Raw genomic sequence first — 13,416 nt, forward strand, 5'->3', positions numbered from 1 at the left:
TGCTCTTATCAGTCCCCCTTATATACTAATAATATTTTTTTTATAAAATTTGATTAAAAATAAATTTGCCCTTATTTAAATTTAACGCACAAAAATGCGTTTTTTGCTATTTTTATTTAATGAACTATTTAAACCCAAAAGTACTAAAAAAAGATTTTGTTTTAAAAAAGCTCGGTTAAAACTGATTACAATTTAAATGAGATACAGTTAAAACGAAACTAAAGGGGCAATTCTTTATAAAAAAATAATTCAAATAGACACCACTTATCATAAATAAAAGTATTTTTAGTTAATTGATTACTTACTAAAAAAAGGATAAAAAATATTATTATTATTATTATTTGCAAAAAAATAAATACCAAATAATTAGGCACTATTTACAATAATTCGTGTCAAATCAAACAGTCTAATTAAAAAGTATTTTACATATTGAAGGTTTATTTATTTAAATATTTTCAGCAAAATTGTTTAAAAATTCATTAATCTACTAAATTTCTTGATACACAATGTTTCGTGTTGCTGTTGGGGGAAACCCAGATTTGCTTTTAATAGAAAATTTTATTTTATTTGGGTTACCTACCGTTGAGGCAGCAACATATAACTGCCCATGCGTAAAAACTCGTTCCTCTAACCAGATACCAACTTTTTTTAATGTTTGACCCTGACTTTTGTTAATATTCATTGCAAAAGCAACCCTTATTGGGAATCGACAACGTTTCCATTGAAAAGGAAAATCGTGATCTGATGGTTGCAATGTTACTCTAGGTATAAAAACCTCTCTACCAGCATTTTCCCCTGAAGCAATTTTGGCTATTAATAAATAAGTTTTTTGAACTCCCCGTACAATTAGTTTTGTTCCATTGCATAGACCGTCTTTGGGATTAAGATTTTGTAACAAAATAACCGGCATACTTATTTTTAAATGTAATTGATGTGGTGGTAGTCCACTTATATTTAAAGAATTAAGATATTCTGTTGGAAATCTTGTACAATCATTTACTTCTTCTGTACTGTCTGCACTTGTACAAACAAACATATTGCCAGGAAATAGATTTGACACGACGAAGTTTATTTTATCAACTACAATGTTTTTGGGAGCTAAAATTGATCTTTCTGCCATCCAGTTAAGATCATGGCAATGTTCTAAAAAATTTGGGTAAATCCATTTGATCAGTTGAAGCATTGAATTTTTTATTGTTGTTTTTGTACTATCATCATTTAAAAAGCAAAGCTCAGGGGGTAATTCTATATAATCTGTGTCTTTGAAGTAATTTATATTACCATTACCTAGTCTTAACAGCCAGTTGTCAAATTTAAGTAAAGCAGTGCTACTACTATTAAGTAACACTCTAATGTTTTTTGATAATTGGTGTACGCTGATACTTGGCCATAATTTTGATTTTTTAAATGAGGCGTTAATTATTTTTGCATGTGATCCATGTTCAACTACAAAAAGAATTTGTATATCTTGCAACTTTTATTTGCCATTGCAACTTTTATTTGCAAACTTTTATTTGCCATTGGTGCCTCATCCCATATTATAACCTTTGCCATGTTTATTAGTTTAGCTGTTGAACTTTGTTTTGAAATGCAAAATGTTGAATTTGGATTACAATGTAGAGGAGCTTTAAATCTGGAATGAAATGTCCGGCCACCAATAAGCAATGTAGCGATGCCTAGAAGCGACAGCTAATGCTATAACTTTGTCTTCCCTGTTAGAGGTGCGAACTGTTGCCAACAAAGCATTAAGCATATATGTTTTTCCTGCACCCCCCCTAGCGTCAACAAAAATAGCAAGAGGCTCGTTTTTCTTTAGCGACTGTAATACTTTGCTAACAATTTTGCTTTGTTCTGGAGTAAGAGATTGTGAGCTATTTGAACAATTATTCGCAATTCGAATAAGTGTGTCCCAGTCGTAACTTAACTCCTGTTGAATAATTAACGGAAGTTGCAAATCTGTAATAGTGTTATTAAAAATGTGTGCCTTTGCTTGCTCATCCGGAGTAATAATTGGTAGTTCAAAGTCATATAAATTCTTTCCATATTTGTTAAGTCTTTTTTTAAGATCATGCAAGACCAAAACTTTTAAAAAACTTTCAGTAATTTGATCCATTCTGAAAGTCGTCCATCCAGTATAAATAATGTTTATTGAAAAGTTCTGCAGGGTTTGTTCTCTTATTTGTGTACACATATTTGTTTGTTCTGCTTCAGTAAGTAAGTTTTCCCACTCATTGTCATCCTGTAAAACACCAAGCTTTCTACACACATCTTGAAGCCGGTAAACAGCGTGACGTGCTAGGTTCGGATACGATGATGCCATTTTTAACTAGAAATTAATAGGACAGCATTCTTCATGTTTTATTTTTGCTGTCTCATCAGTTTGAATGTCTATTAATTCTTCTTGTTCACCGGTCCCTACAGGCACATCATTCGGATCAGTAGAAAATGGGTTGATGGAGTAAGCACAACATGCAACATCAGGAAAGTAATTCAATAGCTCTGTCTTTTGTTGCGAAAGATGACCAATAATTTCTTTTAAAACGTCACTAACAGGATTTTTCTCAATGGAAGTGAGGCATTTAAACATTCCGTAGCTTTGATTGCTAACATTCTCTGTCCAGAGGTCCAACTTACGAATAAGTGCTTCCAACTTAAAAATGAACTCTGTTACAGTTAAATTGGGTCCTTAAAACGACAGGTTGAAAGTGTTCAGAACTTCAAAAATGTCCGATAGATATGCCAACCTAGTAAGAAAATCTTTGCTTCCCAGGTCCTTTTGAAAATAGTGATTCTTCTCTTTGAAGAAATGCAGAAGCTCATCTCGCAGTTCAAACAGGCGCCTTGTTGCATTGCCACGAGAGAGCCAGCGCACCTATGTGTAGTAGAGAAGACAGGTGTAGTTGGAACTAAGATCCTCACAAATAAGTTTAAACAAGCGAGTATTCAAGGCTGATGTTTTGACGAAATTTACTAGTTTGATCACTCGGTTCAAACATGATAACATATCTGTGGTAGCACTTTTGCGCAAAGGGCGAATCTATGAATATAACAATGAACAAAAATCACGTTTGGTGCCACAGCTGTTACATGAGCTTTGAAGCCCGATTTATGTCCTAACATTGATGGAGCTCCATCTGTTGTACAGCCAATCAACTTTCCCCAGTCCAGTTTATTTAGTTCCAAAAAATTGTCCAAAGCTTCGAAAATATCCTTTCCTTTTGTGGTACCGCAGAGTTCCTTGTTCATCAGTAACTCAGTTTTTACAGAATTGTCTTGTGTATAACGAACATGCACAAGTAACTGTGCGTGCTTTTAGATTTTTGGCTATCAGGAGAGCGACTTCATGGGATGCCTTGACAGCGCCCTTCTTTCTCTGGTAAATTGTGCCAGTCTTGTCCAAGCGCTGTCTCTTCACATGCTCGCCGAGTCGCTGAAAGAAACTCTCATTTTGATTTTTTGCCGGGATGATTTGTGATAAGATGCCGTTGAAGTAAGCTTGGTTTCATAGCTGAATTAGCAAGGGTCTTGATGCAAACTACACATTGCAGCAGGGATTCTTTATTGTGTTCAATAGCTATGAACCCGTACTTCATGTAGGCTGGACTGTACTTTCGTTTAGACATGTTCCCAATAGTTAAATTGAACAAAATTTAGTTATTGCAATATTTCAATATGATTAAAATATCATTAAACATACGACACTACTCCACTGCTGCTATTAGTTCATTACTACATACATTTAAACCAGCTGACATTTGGCGGTTAATTATCGTGAACAAGAGAAGTGTTACGTCATAAACGTGCGAAACCTAAATTAAAACTAAATAACAAAATTAAGATAACATTTAACGGCAATGTAAAACTTTTTTTTTGTCATGTATAAGTCCGATTTAAAAGCTATAGGCAATGTGTAAAAAAGTTTATAAAATTGCTTTATTAGAGCAAAGATCTTAATTTTTTTTTATTAGAACAAAATCTTAAAACTATACAAAATGTATACATGTTTTATGCCCAAATACTGTATACTTTTATTCACGTTTATTTAATATTATTCTTTATGCAAGTAATTATAAAATTGTTCAACGACAGTCCCATTTGTTCATTTAACTGTTCACTCAGTCTGTACTTAGCATAATGGAATAAATGCGCACTTAAAAATTGTTAAATTGCACCAGAGCACATTCCACATGTTTTTTAAGTCAAAAATTTCAAATTTTTAATTTTCCTTTTTTGCATTTATTTGCAGGCGATTTTTTCTTCTCTATCGTGATATTAAAAAAAAATGGTGCGAAATTTTAAAGAGAAAAATTACATTCACTTTAGTGCATGCGATCGAAGAATAGCGCAGGCGATCGTTTTTTTACATTTTTCTCGTTCTCTTTAAGATAATAGAAAGAAACGTAGCGGCAAATTAAAATATAGTTTTGCTTATTATGGCTAACTATCATAAGACATTAAAAAAGTGATAAGCCAATTCCACAGAAGAACATATATCCCAGCTATAGGCAAAAACTCGAGCCACAATTAATTGTAGTTATTCCGTAATGGAACGCACAAAATTTAGAAATCCATATATATATATAGATGTATTATATTATTGCAATATAATACCCCCTGTAAGAAACAATATTTTAATCCAATATTATTTACTTTAAAAGGTTCTACTTCAAATGAAAATGTACAGCTGAGATCATCTGCTTCAAATCAGGTTTTAACTTTAAAATTGTTCTTAAGATTTTGGGATATTTACTCTAAAGAATAAAAATTAAACACTGATATTGATTGGGTCATAAGACCTTGTTTAACAAAAATATGACTGGTAATCATTAGAAATGTTGGTAGTTACCAAAGTTTAAATGTTTTTAAAGGAGCAACCTGAAGAATCACAAACTTTAGATCCACATGAGGTTGATCCAGAACCAAGAAGAAGACAAAATGAAGGTAAGTTTAAATCTTGTTTATAATATGGAAGTGTTTTTGGTAAGAATTATGTTTATCTTTGATATAAGTAGACTGACTTCACAGTCTAATCTTGCATCGAATGTAAATGTCTTTATTAAGTTTGGTAATTTTGACTAAGTTTGTCACCAACAAAATAACACTTTAAGATAGATGCAGATGGAATTAAACCTTAAACCTTGTGCGGTAATACCTGATAAGATAACTACTGGTTATATCACTACATAAAGTCTTGTGTTTGATTTTTACTGTTTACATGTCGAAGTGTTATTGAATAAGATGCTACAAGCAATTCTTTTCTATATTCAAAATTAAGTTTTTTTGCTTATATTTTACAAAAACAATCTTATCCAAATAAAACTTAACATAACACTTAAGATCTCATTACAACTGCGCCACTTACATAAAAGTGACAAAACTTAAAATAAAGATAACAAACAAGTAAAGGTGGAAACATGTCATCGCTGTAATAGATAACAACGGTCTATATTTGTTACAATACTTATTTCTGCTAAACTAAAAAATTAATTAGCTGTTTATTATAACGCAATATTATCTGGTCGCTAAATTTAGTGGAAGTAATATACAATAATAAAAGGGGTTAAGTAAAGAGGATTGAAAATTCTTCTTACCTTGACTTAAAACAATTTATATTTAACTTTAAATATAATAAATATAGTAATTGTTGTTACATAATACCAGCATTTTTACAGGTTTAACTTCAAATGAAAATTTACAGGCCTTTGCTTCAAATCAGGTTTTAAATTTTTGTCAATACAATGTTTAAATATTTACATTAACAAATAAAGTAAAAATATTAAATTAGATTTTTTTAATTGAAGGGACAACTTTTTTTTAAATTTAAATGGTTATCATTAAACCTTTAGGCATTTATTATTGAAACTAAGTTGTAAAATTAAATTTTTTTTTATAATAAGTTTTGTTTAAAGGAACAACCTGAAGAATCAAAAACTTTAGTTAAACTTCCACTTGAGGTTGATCAAGAACCAAAAAGTCAAAATGAGGGTAAATTTAACAAAATATAATCATGTTATTATATGAAAGTGTTTTTAATATTTACTTATTTGCTTAATAAGGAGGCTGATTTTTTGAAAAAAAGATTTTAAATATTTACTGACAAAAGTAACTATATAATTAGGCTGTAAATATAAAACTGTCTATATAAGAATAAATTTAGAATTACTTGTACTTTACAGTATTTAAAAAAACTCTCAGACTTTACGGTTCTATATTTTATATTATTGTAATGTAATCCTAGCAGTTAAAATTACTGTATTTTAACACAATATTATTTACAGATATTTTTTCTAATTTTTTTACCTTTAAACAAGTTAGAAATATGGCCTGACTTAAAATTAGTCAACTGTTATGGTTCTTACTGAATATTGCTTTTTTAATTTATTGTGTTTTAGTTAATCTCAGATATTTGTTTGTTATGCAAAGTTTAATGCTGCATTATAAATGTTAAAATACTTTTAAAAGTTACCTTTTTGTTATTTTTTATGCTCTCTGGATTTAACTGCCAGTTGAATAGAACATCATGAATTTAGTTTTTTCTTTGCTAACTTCCTTTATACTTTAAATTTTTTTTTAAATGTAACAAAAAAAGTTTAAAAATTGAAATCATACTCTATATTAACATAAGTGTTTACATTAAAGGTTCTACTTCCAGGGAAAGTGTACCACTGAGACCCTCTGCTTTAAATCAGGTTTTAACATTAGGGATATCAATAAAGTTTTATTATAAGTACAATAAATAAAAAAGTTTTAATACTGTTTTTAAAAATTATTGAATTAAATTTTAATTTTACAAAAAAATTTGTTTAAAGGAACAACCTAAAGAATCACAAACTCCAGTAAAACTTTCACATCAGGTTGATCCAGAACCAAGAAAAACACAAAATGAAGGTAAATTTAACAAAATTAAATTATGTTTATTGTATGGGACCCTTGATATTTATATTTATTAATATGTAATACAAGAAGTATATAGCAAACCTGTATCTAACTCATTTTTATTTACAATAAAGGTTCTACTTTAACTGAGAGTGTACAACCGAGATCTTCTGCTTTAAATCAGGTTTAATTATAAAGTTTTCAATAAATTTAAGCTTGTTCAAATTGAAAAACACAGTTTTAATATTTGTTTAAAGAAATTTGTCTAATAAAATCAATCTAAACTTCGATATTTGTTTTAAAGGAACATGCTGATAATTCACTAACTGCAGCAAAAACTTACAAAAAGGAGTTTCCAGTACCAAGAAGAAGGCAGAATGAAAGTAAGTTTAAGTACCTTTTACAAACAAAAATGTGGTGGTGTTTGTTTTTGTTATTTTTACTTTTAATATAGTAAGGCTTTTGTCGCGTTTTTGTCAAAGCAACTTTTGTTACTTGACTTCAGTTTAATTTCCCTTTTTTATTTTAGTAAAGTTTATTTTGCTGATTTTTTTCCAACTTGCACGAGGAAACATTATTTTGAAAATTGGTCGCGTAGTTTTTGAGAATATTGTCAATAGAAAAAGTCCCTGTGCTTGCGAGTCACATGACGCACGACATCATTGTCGTTAGCTCATATGCTGGCAGACATAGAGAATTATTTTTATTTTACCCTTTTAACCATTTGTTGTACTTTTTTAAATTTTTTCGCAGGAAACAAACTTAACATAAAAAGCAATATTTAGCAATACTATGTAAGACATTTCTTACTTTTAAAGTATTTCAATTAAGTAGGCCGTATTTGAAAAATTCTTACAAGTTAAGGGTATGTTGTTAGTTTTAAAAATTTACCAGTCAGAAACGGTTACAAACACTTACAAAAATACACAAAAACTAAGTGTTATTGAAGCAAAGTTTACCACTAAAACGCGAGCGTAGGGATTTTCTCTATATACAATATTTACCTTTAAATCTCAATATTCTGAAAACAAACTTTATTAACATTAAAGGTACCAGTTTGAATGAAAATGTACAGCTGAGATCCTCTGCTTCAAATCAGGTTTTAACTTTAAATTTGTCAAAAAAATAAATATTTACAAAGTTGTGTCATATTTACATTAGAGACACAGTTTAAATATAATTAATTAACTAATTAAAGTTATTAGAGATGTTTCAAAAATTATTTAAGCTCTATTGCAAGAATTGTAAAGTTTTTGAAATAAATGTTTACTTATTTTCAAACATTTTGAAAATTAAATTTATGCTTTCAGCTAACTCCTAAAAAATCCAAATCTTTTGTCGAACGTTTTCGAAAATTTTTTTCAAAACCAACAGAAAAAGGTAAAAGAAAAAAAAATTCTTAGTAAATTTATATGTTATTATTTAATTTGAGGTTTTAATTTTGATAACTTTGTAACAAAACTGAGTAATTTTTATCAGTACAGTTAATATAGAATCTTGGGCGGATTTTTATTTTGTGATGGGCTTTGTTTTTTATTTTGTGATGGGCTTTGTTGTGTTCATATAAGAATAAATTTAGAATTACTTGTACTTTACAGTATTTAAAAAAACTCTCAGACTTTTCAGTTCTATATTTTATATTTTTGTACTGTAATCCTAGCAGTAAAAATTACTGTATTTTAACACAATATTATTTACAGATATTTTTTCTAATTTTTTTACCTTTAAACAAGTTAGAAGTATAGCCTGACTTAAAATAAGTCGGGCGATCATATGACTTTTTTTATTATAAATGCATAGTCAACTGTTATGGTTCTTACTGAATATTGCCTTTTTAATTTATTGTGTTTTACTTAATCTCAGATATTTGTTTGTTATGCAAAGTTTAATGCTGCATTATAAATGTTAAAATACTTTTAAAAGTTACTTTTTTGTTAATTTTTATGCTATCTGGATTTAACTGCCAGTTGAATAGAACATCATGAATTTAGTTTTTTCTTTGCTAACTTCCTTTATACTTTAAATTTTTTTTTTAAATGTAACAAAATAAGTTTAAAAATTGAAATCATACTCTATATTAACATAAGTGTTTACATTAAAGGTTCTACTTCCAGGGAAAGTGTACCACTGAGACCCTCTGCTTTAAATCAGGTTTTAACATTAGAAATATCAATAAAGTTTTATTATAAGTACAATAAATAAAAAAGTTTTAATACTGTTTTTAAAAATTATTGAATTAAATTTTAATTTTACAAAAAAATTTGTTTAAAGGAACAACCTAAAGAATCACAAACTCCAGTAAAACTTTCACATCAGGTTGATCCAGAACCAAGAAAAACACGAAATGAAGGTAAATTTAACAAAATTAAATTATGTTTATTGTATGGGACCCTTGATATTTATATTTATTAATATGTAATACAAGAAGTATATAGCAAACCTGTATCTAACTCATTTTCATTTACAATAAAGGTTCTACTTTAACTGAGAGTGTACCACCGAGATCTTCTGCTTTAAATCAGGTTTAATTATAAAGTTGTCAATAAATTTAAGCTTGTTCAAATTGAAAAACACAGTTTTAATATTTTTTTAAAGAAATTTGTCTAATAAAATCAATCTAAACTTAAATATTTGTTTTAAAGGAACATGCTGATAATTCACTAACTGCAGCAAAAACTTACAAAAAGGAGTTTCCAGTACTAAGAAGAAGGCAAAATGAAAGTAAGTTTAACTAACTTTTACAAACAAAAATGTGGTGGTGTTTGTCTTTGTTATTTTTACTTTTAGTATAGTAAGGCTGTTGTTACTTGACTTCAGTTTAATTTCCTTTTTTTATTTTAGTAAAGTTTATTTCGCTGATTGTTTTAAGAGATTATGTAGTTGCAGGTTTTTTTAAATTATGTTCGAATTTTTCCAACTTGCACGAGGAAACATTATTTTGAAAACTGGTCGCGCAGTTTTCAAGAATATTGTCTATAGAAAAAGTCCCTGTGCTTGCGAGTCACATGACGCACGACATCATTGTCGTTAGCTCATATGCTGGCAGACATAGGGAAATATTTTTATTTTACCCTTTTTTAACTCTTTGTTGTATCTTTTTAAATTTTTTCGCAGGAAACAAACTTAACATAAAAAGCAATATTTAGCAATATTATATAAGACATTTTTTACCTTTAAAGTATTTTAATTAGGTAGGCTGTATTTGAAATATTCTAACAATTTAAGGTTATGTTGTTAGTTTTAAAAGTTTACCAGTCAGAAACGGTTACAAACACTTACAAAAATACACAAACATCTAAGTGTTATTGAAGCAAAGTTTACCATTAAAACGCGAGCGTAGGGATTTTCTCTATACACAATATTTACCTTTAAATCTCAATATCCTAAAAACGAACTTTATTAACTTTAAAGGTACCAGTTTGAATGAAAATGTACAGCCGAGATACTCTGCTTCAAATCAGGTTTTAACTTTAAATTTGTCAAAAAAATAAATATTTACAAAGTTGTGTCATATTTACATTAGAGACACAGTTTAAGTATAATTAATTAACTAATTAAAGTTATAAGAGATGTTTCAAAAATTATTTAAGCTTTATTGCAAGAATTTTAAAGTTTTAGATATAAATGTTTACTTATTTTTAAACATTTTGAAAATTAAATTTATGTTTTCAGCTAACTCCTAAAAAATCCAAATCTTTTGTCGAACGTTTTCGAAATTTTTTTTCAAAACTAACAGAAAAAGGTAAAAGAAAAAATATTCTTAGTAAATTTATATGTTATTATTTAATTTGAGGTTTTAATTTTGATAACTTTGTAACAAAACTGAGTAATTTTTATCAGTACAGTTAATATAGAATCTTGGGCAGATTTTTATTTTGTGATGGGCTTTAACAAAGAAGTTCACTACTCTATAATATATACATAATATGAATATTTCATATGAATATATTACATTTAATACTTTATCGTTTTAGATAATTCTTTATGTAAACAACTTTCCATTAAGTGTTTTGAGCAAGCTAGTAGTTTTGCCAATGAATTTTGCTCTCCTGTCCAGTTAGACAAACAATTAGAATTTGTTGAGTTAGAACTTGCTGAATATTCTTCCACTGATATTAAAGATTTAGATTCAGTTGATCACTTTCATACCAGAAATGAACAATTTGAAAGAATGTCCAAGTTAACTGAACCTGACTTTCACCCTGGCACAAAGATTAAGGTGAATGAGGTATTTAAATTAGCAAAAAGAAATGCTGAAGCAGCAGCTAAACGAAAATTCATTAAAACGACAGAAAATGAAGCTGAACGACTTGAATTAGACAAGAAAAAAAGAGACTTTACTAAAATACATTCTAAAGTCGTGGCTTTTGTTGGGCACGCAGGGACTGGCAAATCAACTTTTATTAAAATTCTGATTCAGGACATTTTTTCTAATAATAACAAGTTTCTTCAGAAAATAAAATTTATATTCTGCATTATTTTGCGATCAGTTGATTTTCGTAGGGAAATGTCAATTTTCAGGTTTCTTGTTGCAAATTCATCTATAGATTGGAATCAACCAGAGTCTACTGATGTAGAATCATTTAATTGCATTAAAAACAGTTCTGACACTATCCTCATCTTTGATGGACTGGATGAAGCTGATAGTACTACCTTACGGAAAGCACCCAAAAACTTGGCATCTACAAAAGGCTTTCCTGAAGAAATTATAAAAAACATTTTTAATGGAAAGTTATTTCCTAATGCTTATAAGTTTATTACTTCTCGACCAAGGCAAATGTATGAGTGGCATCCTTCTTGCAGACCTATCTTAGTGTTAAAACTACTTGGTTTCAATAAGAAAGCACAAGAAAACATTTGCGTGCAAATATGTGGGGAAAATTCACCTAAAGTCTTAACCTTCTTACAAGATCATCCAGATATTGATGCTTACAATTATGTTCCTGTCAACTGTATCCTATCCATGCAATGCATTAATCAAGCAATTTTGTCTGGTTCAGAGGTTAATCTAAAAACTATGACAAATGTTATGCTTGCTTCTTTATTGCATTATATGAGGTTAGATCATTTTCCTGACAACACAGAAGTTCCTGAGAACGAATTTAAATGTCTTGCTTATCTTGCCTGGAATGGGTTTGAGAAGAAAAAAATTATTTTTGATCAAAAAGACATTAAAAAGGCTGGAATTACAAAAGAAATGCTTAAAACTTTTCTTGACACTTTTGTTTATGATTCTTCAAACATGAAAGTCAAAATATTAGAAGGAGACAAACGAAGCAACTTCAGTCATCTCACCTGGCAAGAACTGTTTGCTGCCATGTATTTATTCTTATGGGCAAGTCTGGATAAATTTCAAAAATGTGTTCCTAAGTTTTCCACTAGTCGATGGGAAGTAGTCACAAAATTTCTGTTTGAGTTTTACAGTTCCAAGGATTTGTCTGAATTTCAATCTGGTTCTTCAACAGCTTATGATGAGAAACAAGCTGTTCTAAAAACATATGCTAAAGATTTGTGTAAAAATGTTAATTCTTCATCAACTATTATTGAACTTAGCAGTTATTTGTATGAATCCAACGATGATGACCTCAACCAGTCTGTTCTAAGTCTTCTACCTGATTATTTAGAACTTAAGTTTGAGGAAACTTTGTTGCCGAGTGACTACATCCATCTTGGCTACTTGTTTGAACACTTGACCAAACCCCTTTCTTTAAGGATTGATTTTTATGCAAATGACATATCTCAACTACTTAGTATCTTTAAAGGTTTAAAAGTGAAGGTAAGCAAAAACATTATTGGTATTTTGAATATGATGCCCAGGTTTAATTTACACAGGAAATTTATTTACTAAAGTTGATAAAATCACCAAAATTTATAGATTTGTATTCAATATAATTTTAATAATTCTGTAGTTATAATAAAACTTTTTGTTTGAATAAGTAATTTGCAATTTTGTAAAAAGTAAAATTATAACAATGCTCATATTGTTTAACAATGGTCCATTGGTGAGATACAATCCCCCATTTTGTACTTTCTCTAAATTACATTATTCAATAAATAAAAGTTTAAATTAATTTTTGAAAGCAAAACTCAACATTCTTTACCTGAATACAAAATAAATTTGGAATATTAAATAAAAAATAATGTAAAAACTTAAACTTTTAGTATTTAGTATGCCTACTTAAAGCGGGCAGCTTTATATTACTATAAAGGTAGGTTACAAAACAACTGGGGTTAAATTAACAAGAGGGGGGAAATGTATAAAATTACATCCTTAATTTTTTTTTGTATTGATTAACACAGTCGATAGCAACAAATATTTTAGGTTTACGTAACAAGTCTTATTATTTACAATTATAACAAAGAAAACAGAAATCGATGTTAACTTTAAATTTGTTTCACATAAAAAAACTCTCATAAAATATTGATCCAAACAAAGCTTAAAATAATTTGTTTCATAAACTAAAAAATTGGGTTAAAATAATATTTACCCCCATATTATTGCTGGGGGTTTTATTATTACCCCTAAATATTTTTGTACTC

The 13,416-nt window shown here is 28.8% G+C and overlaps 1 protein-coding gene across 1 annotated transcript; it reads right to left on the reverse strand.

Annotated features, from left to right (window-relative positions):
• Positions 1-487: 487 nt before the first annotated feature.
• LOC145755869 (ATP-dependent DNA helicase Pif1-like) lies at positions 488-1,183 on the reverse strand. The gene has a single exon (XM_082572103.1). It carries the CDS (start codon positions 1,181-1,183, stop codon positions 488-490), a length of 696 nt encoding a protein of 231 aa, XP_082428229.1.
• Between the last annotated feature and the right edge of the window lie 12,233 nt (positions 1,184-13,416).

Source organism: Corella eumyota, chromosome 6 (genome assembly GCF_963082875.1).
Source record: "Corella eumyota chromosome 6, kaCorEumy4.1, whole genome shotgun sequence".
NCBI classification, from domain to species: Eukaryota; Metazoa; Chordata; class Ascidiacea; order Phlebobranchia; family Corellidae; genus Corella; species Corella eumyota.

Bases quoted from the DNA above. Each gene is read 5' to 3' on its own strand.
- LOC145755869 (XM_082572103.1), bottom strand. From the start codon at position 1,183: ATGCTTCAACTGATCAAATGGATTTACCCAAATTTTTTAGAACATTGC.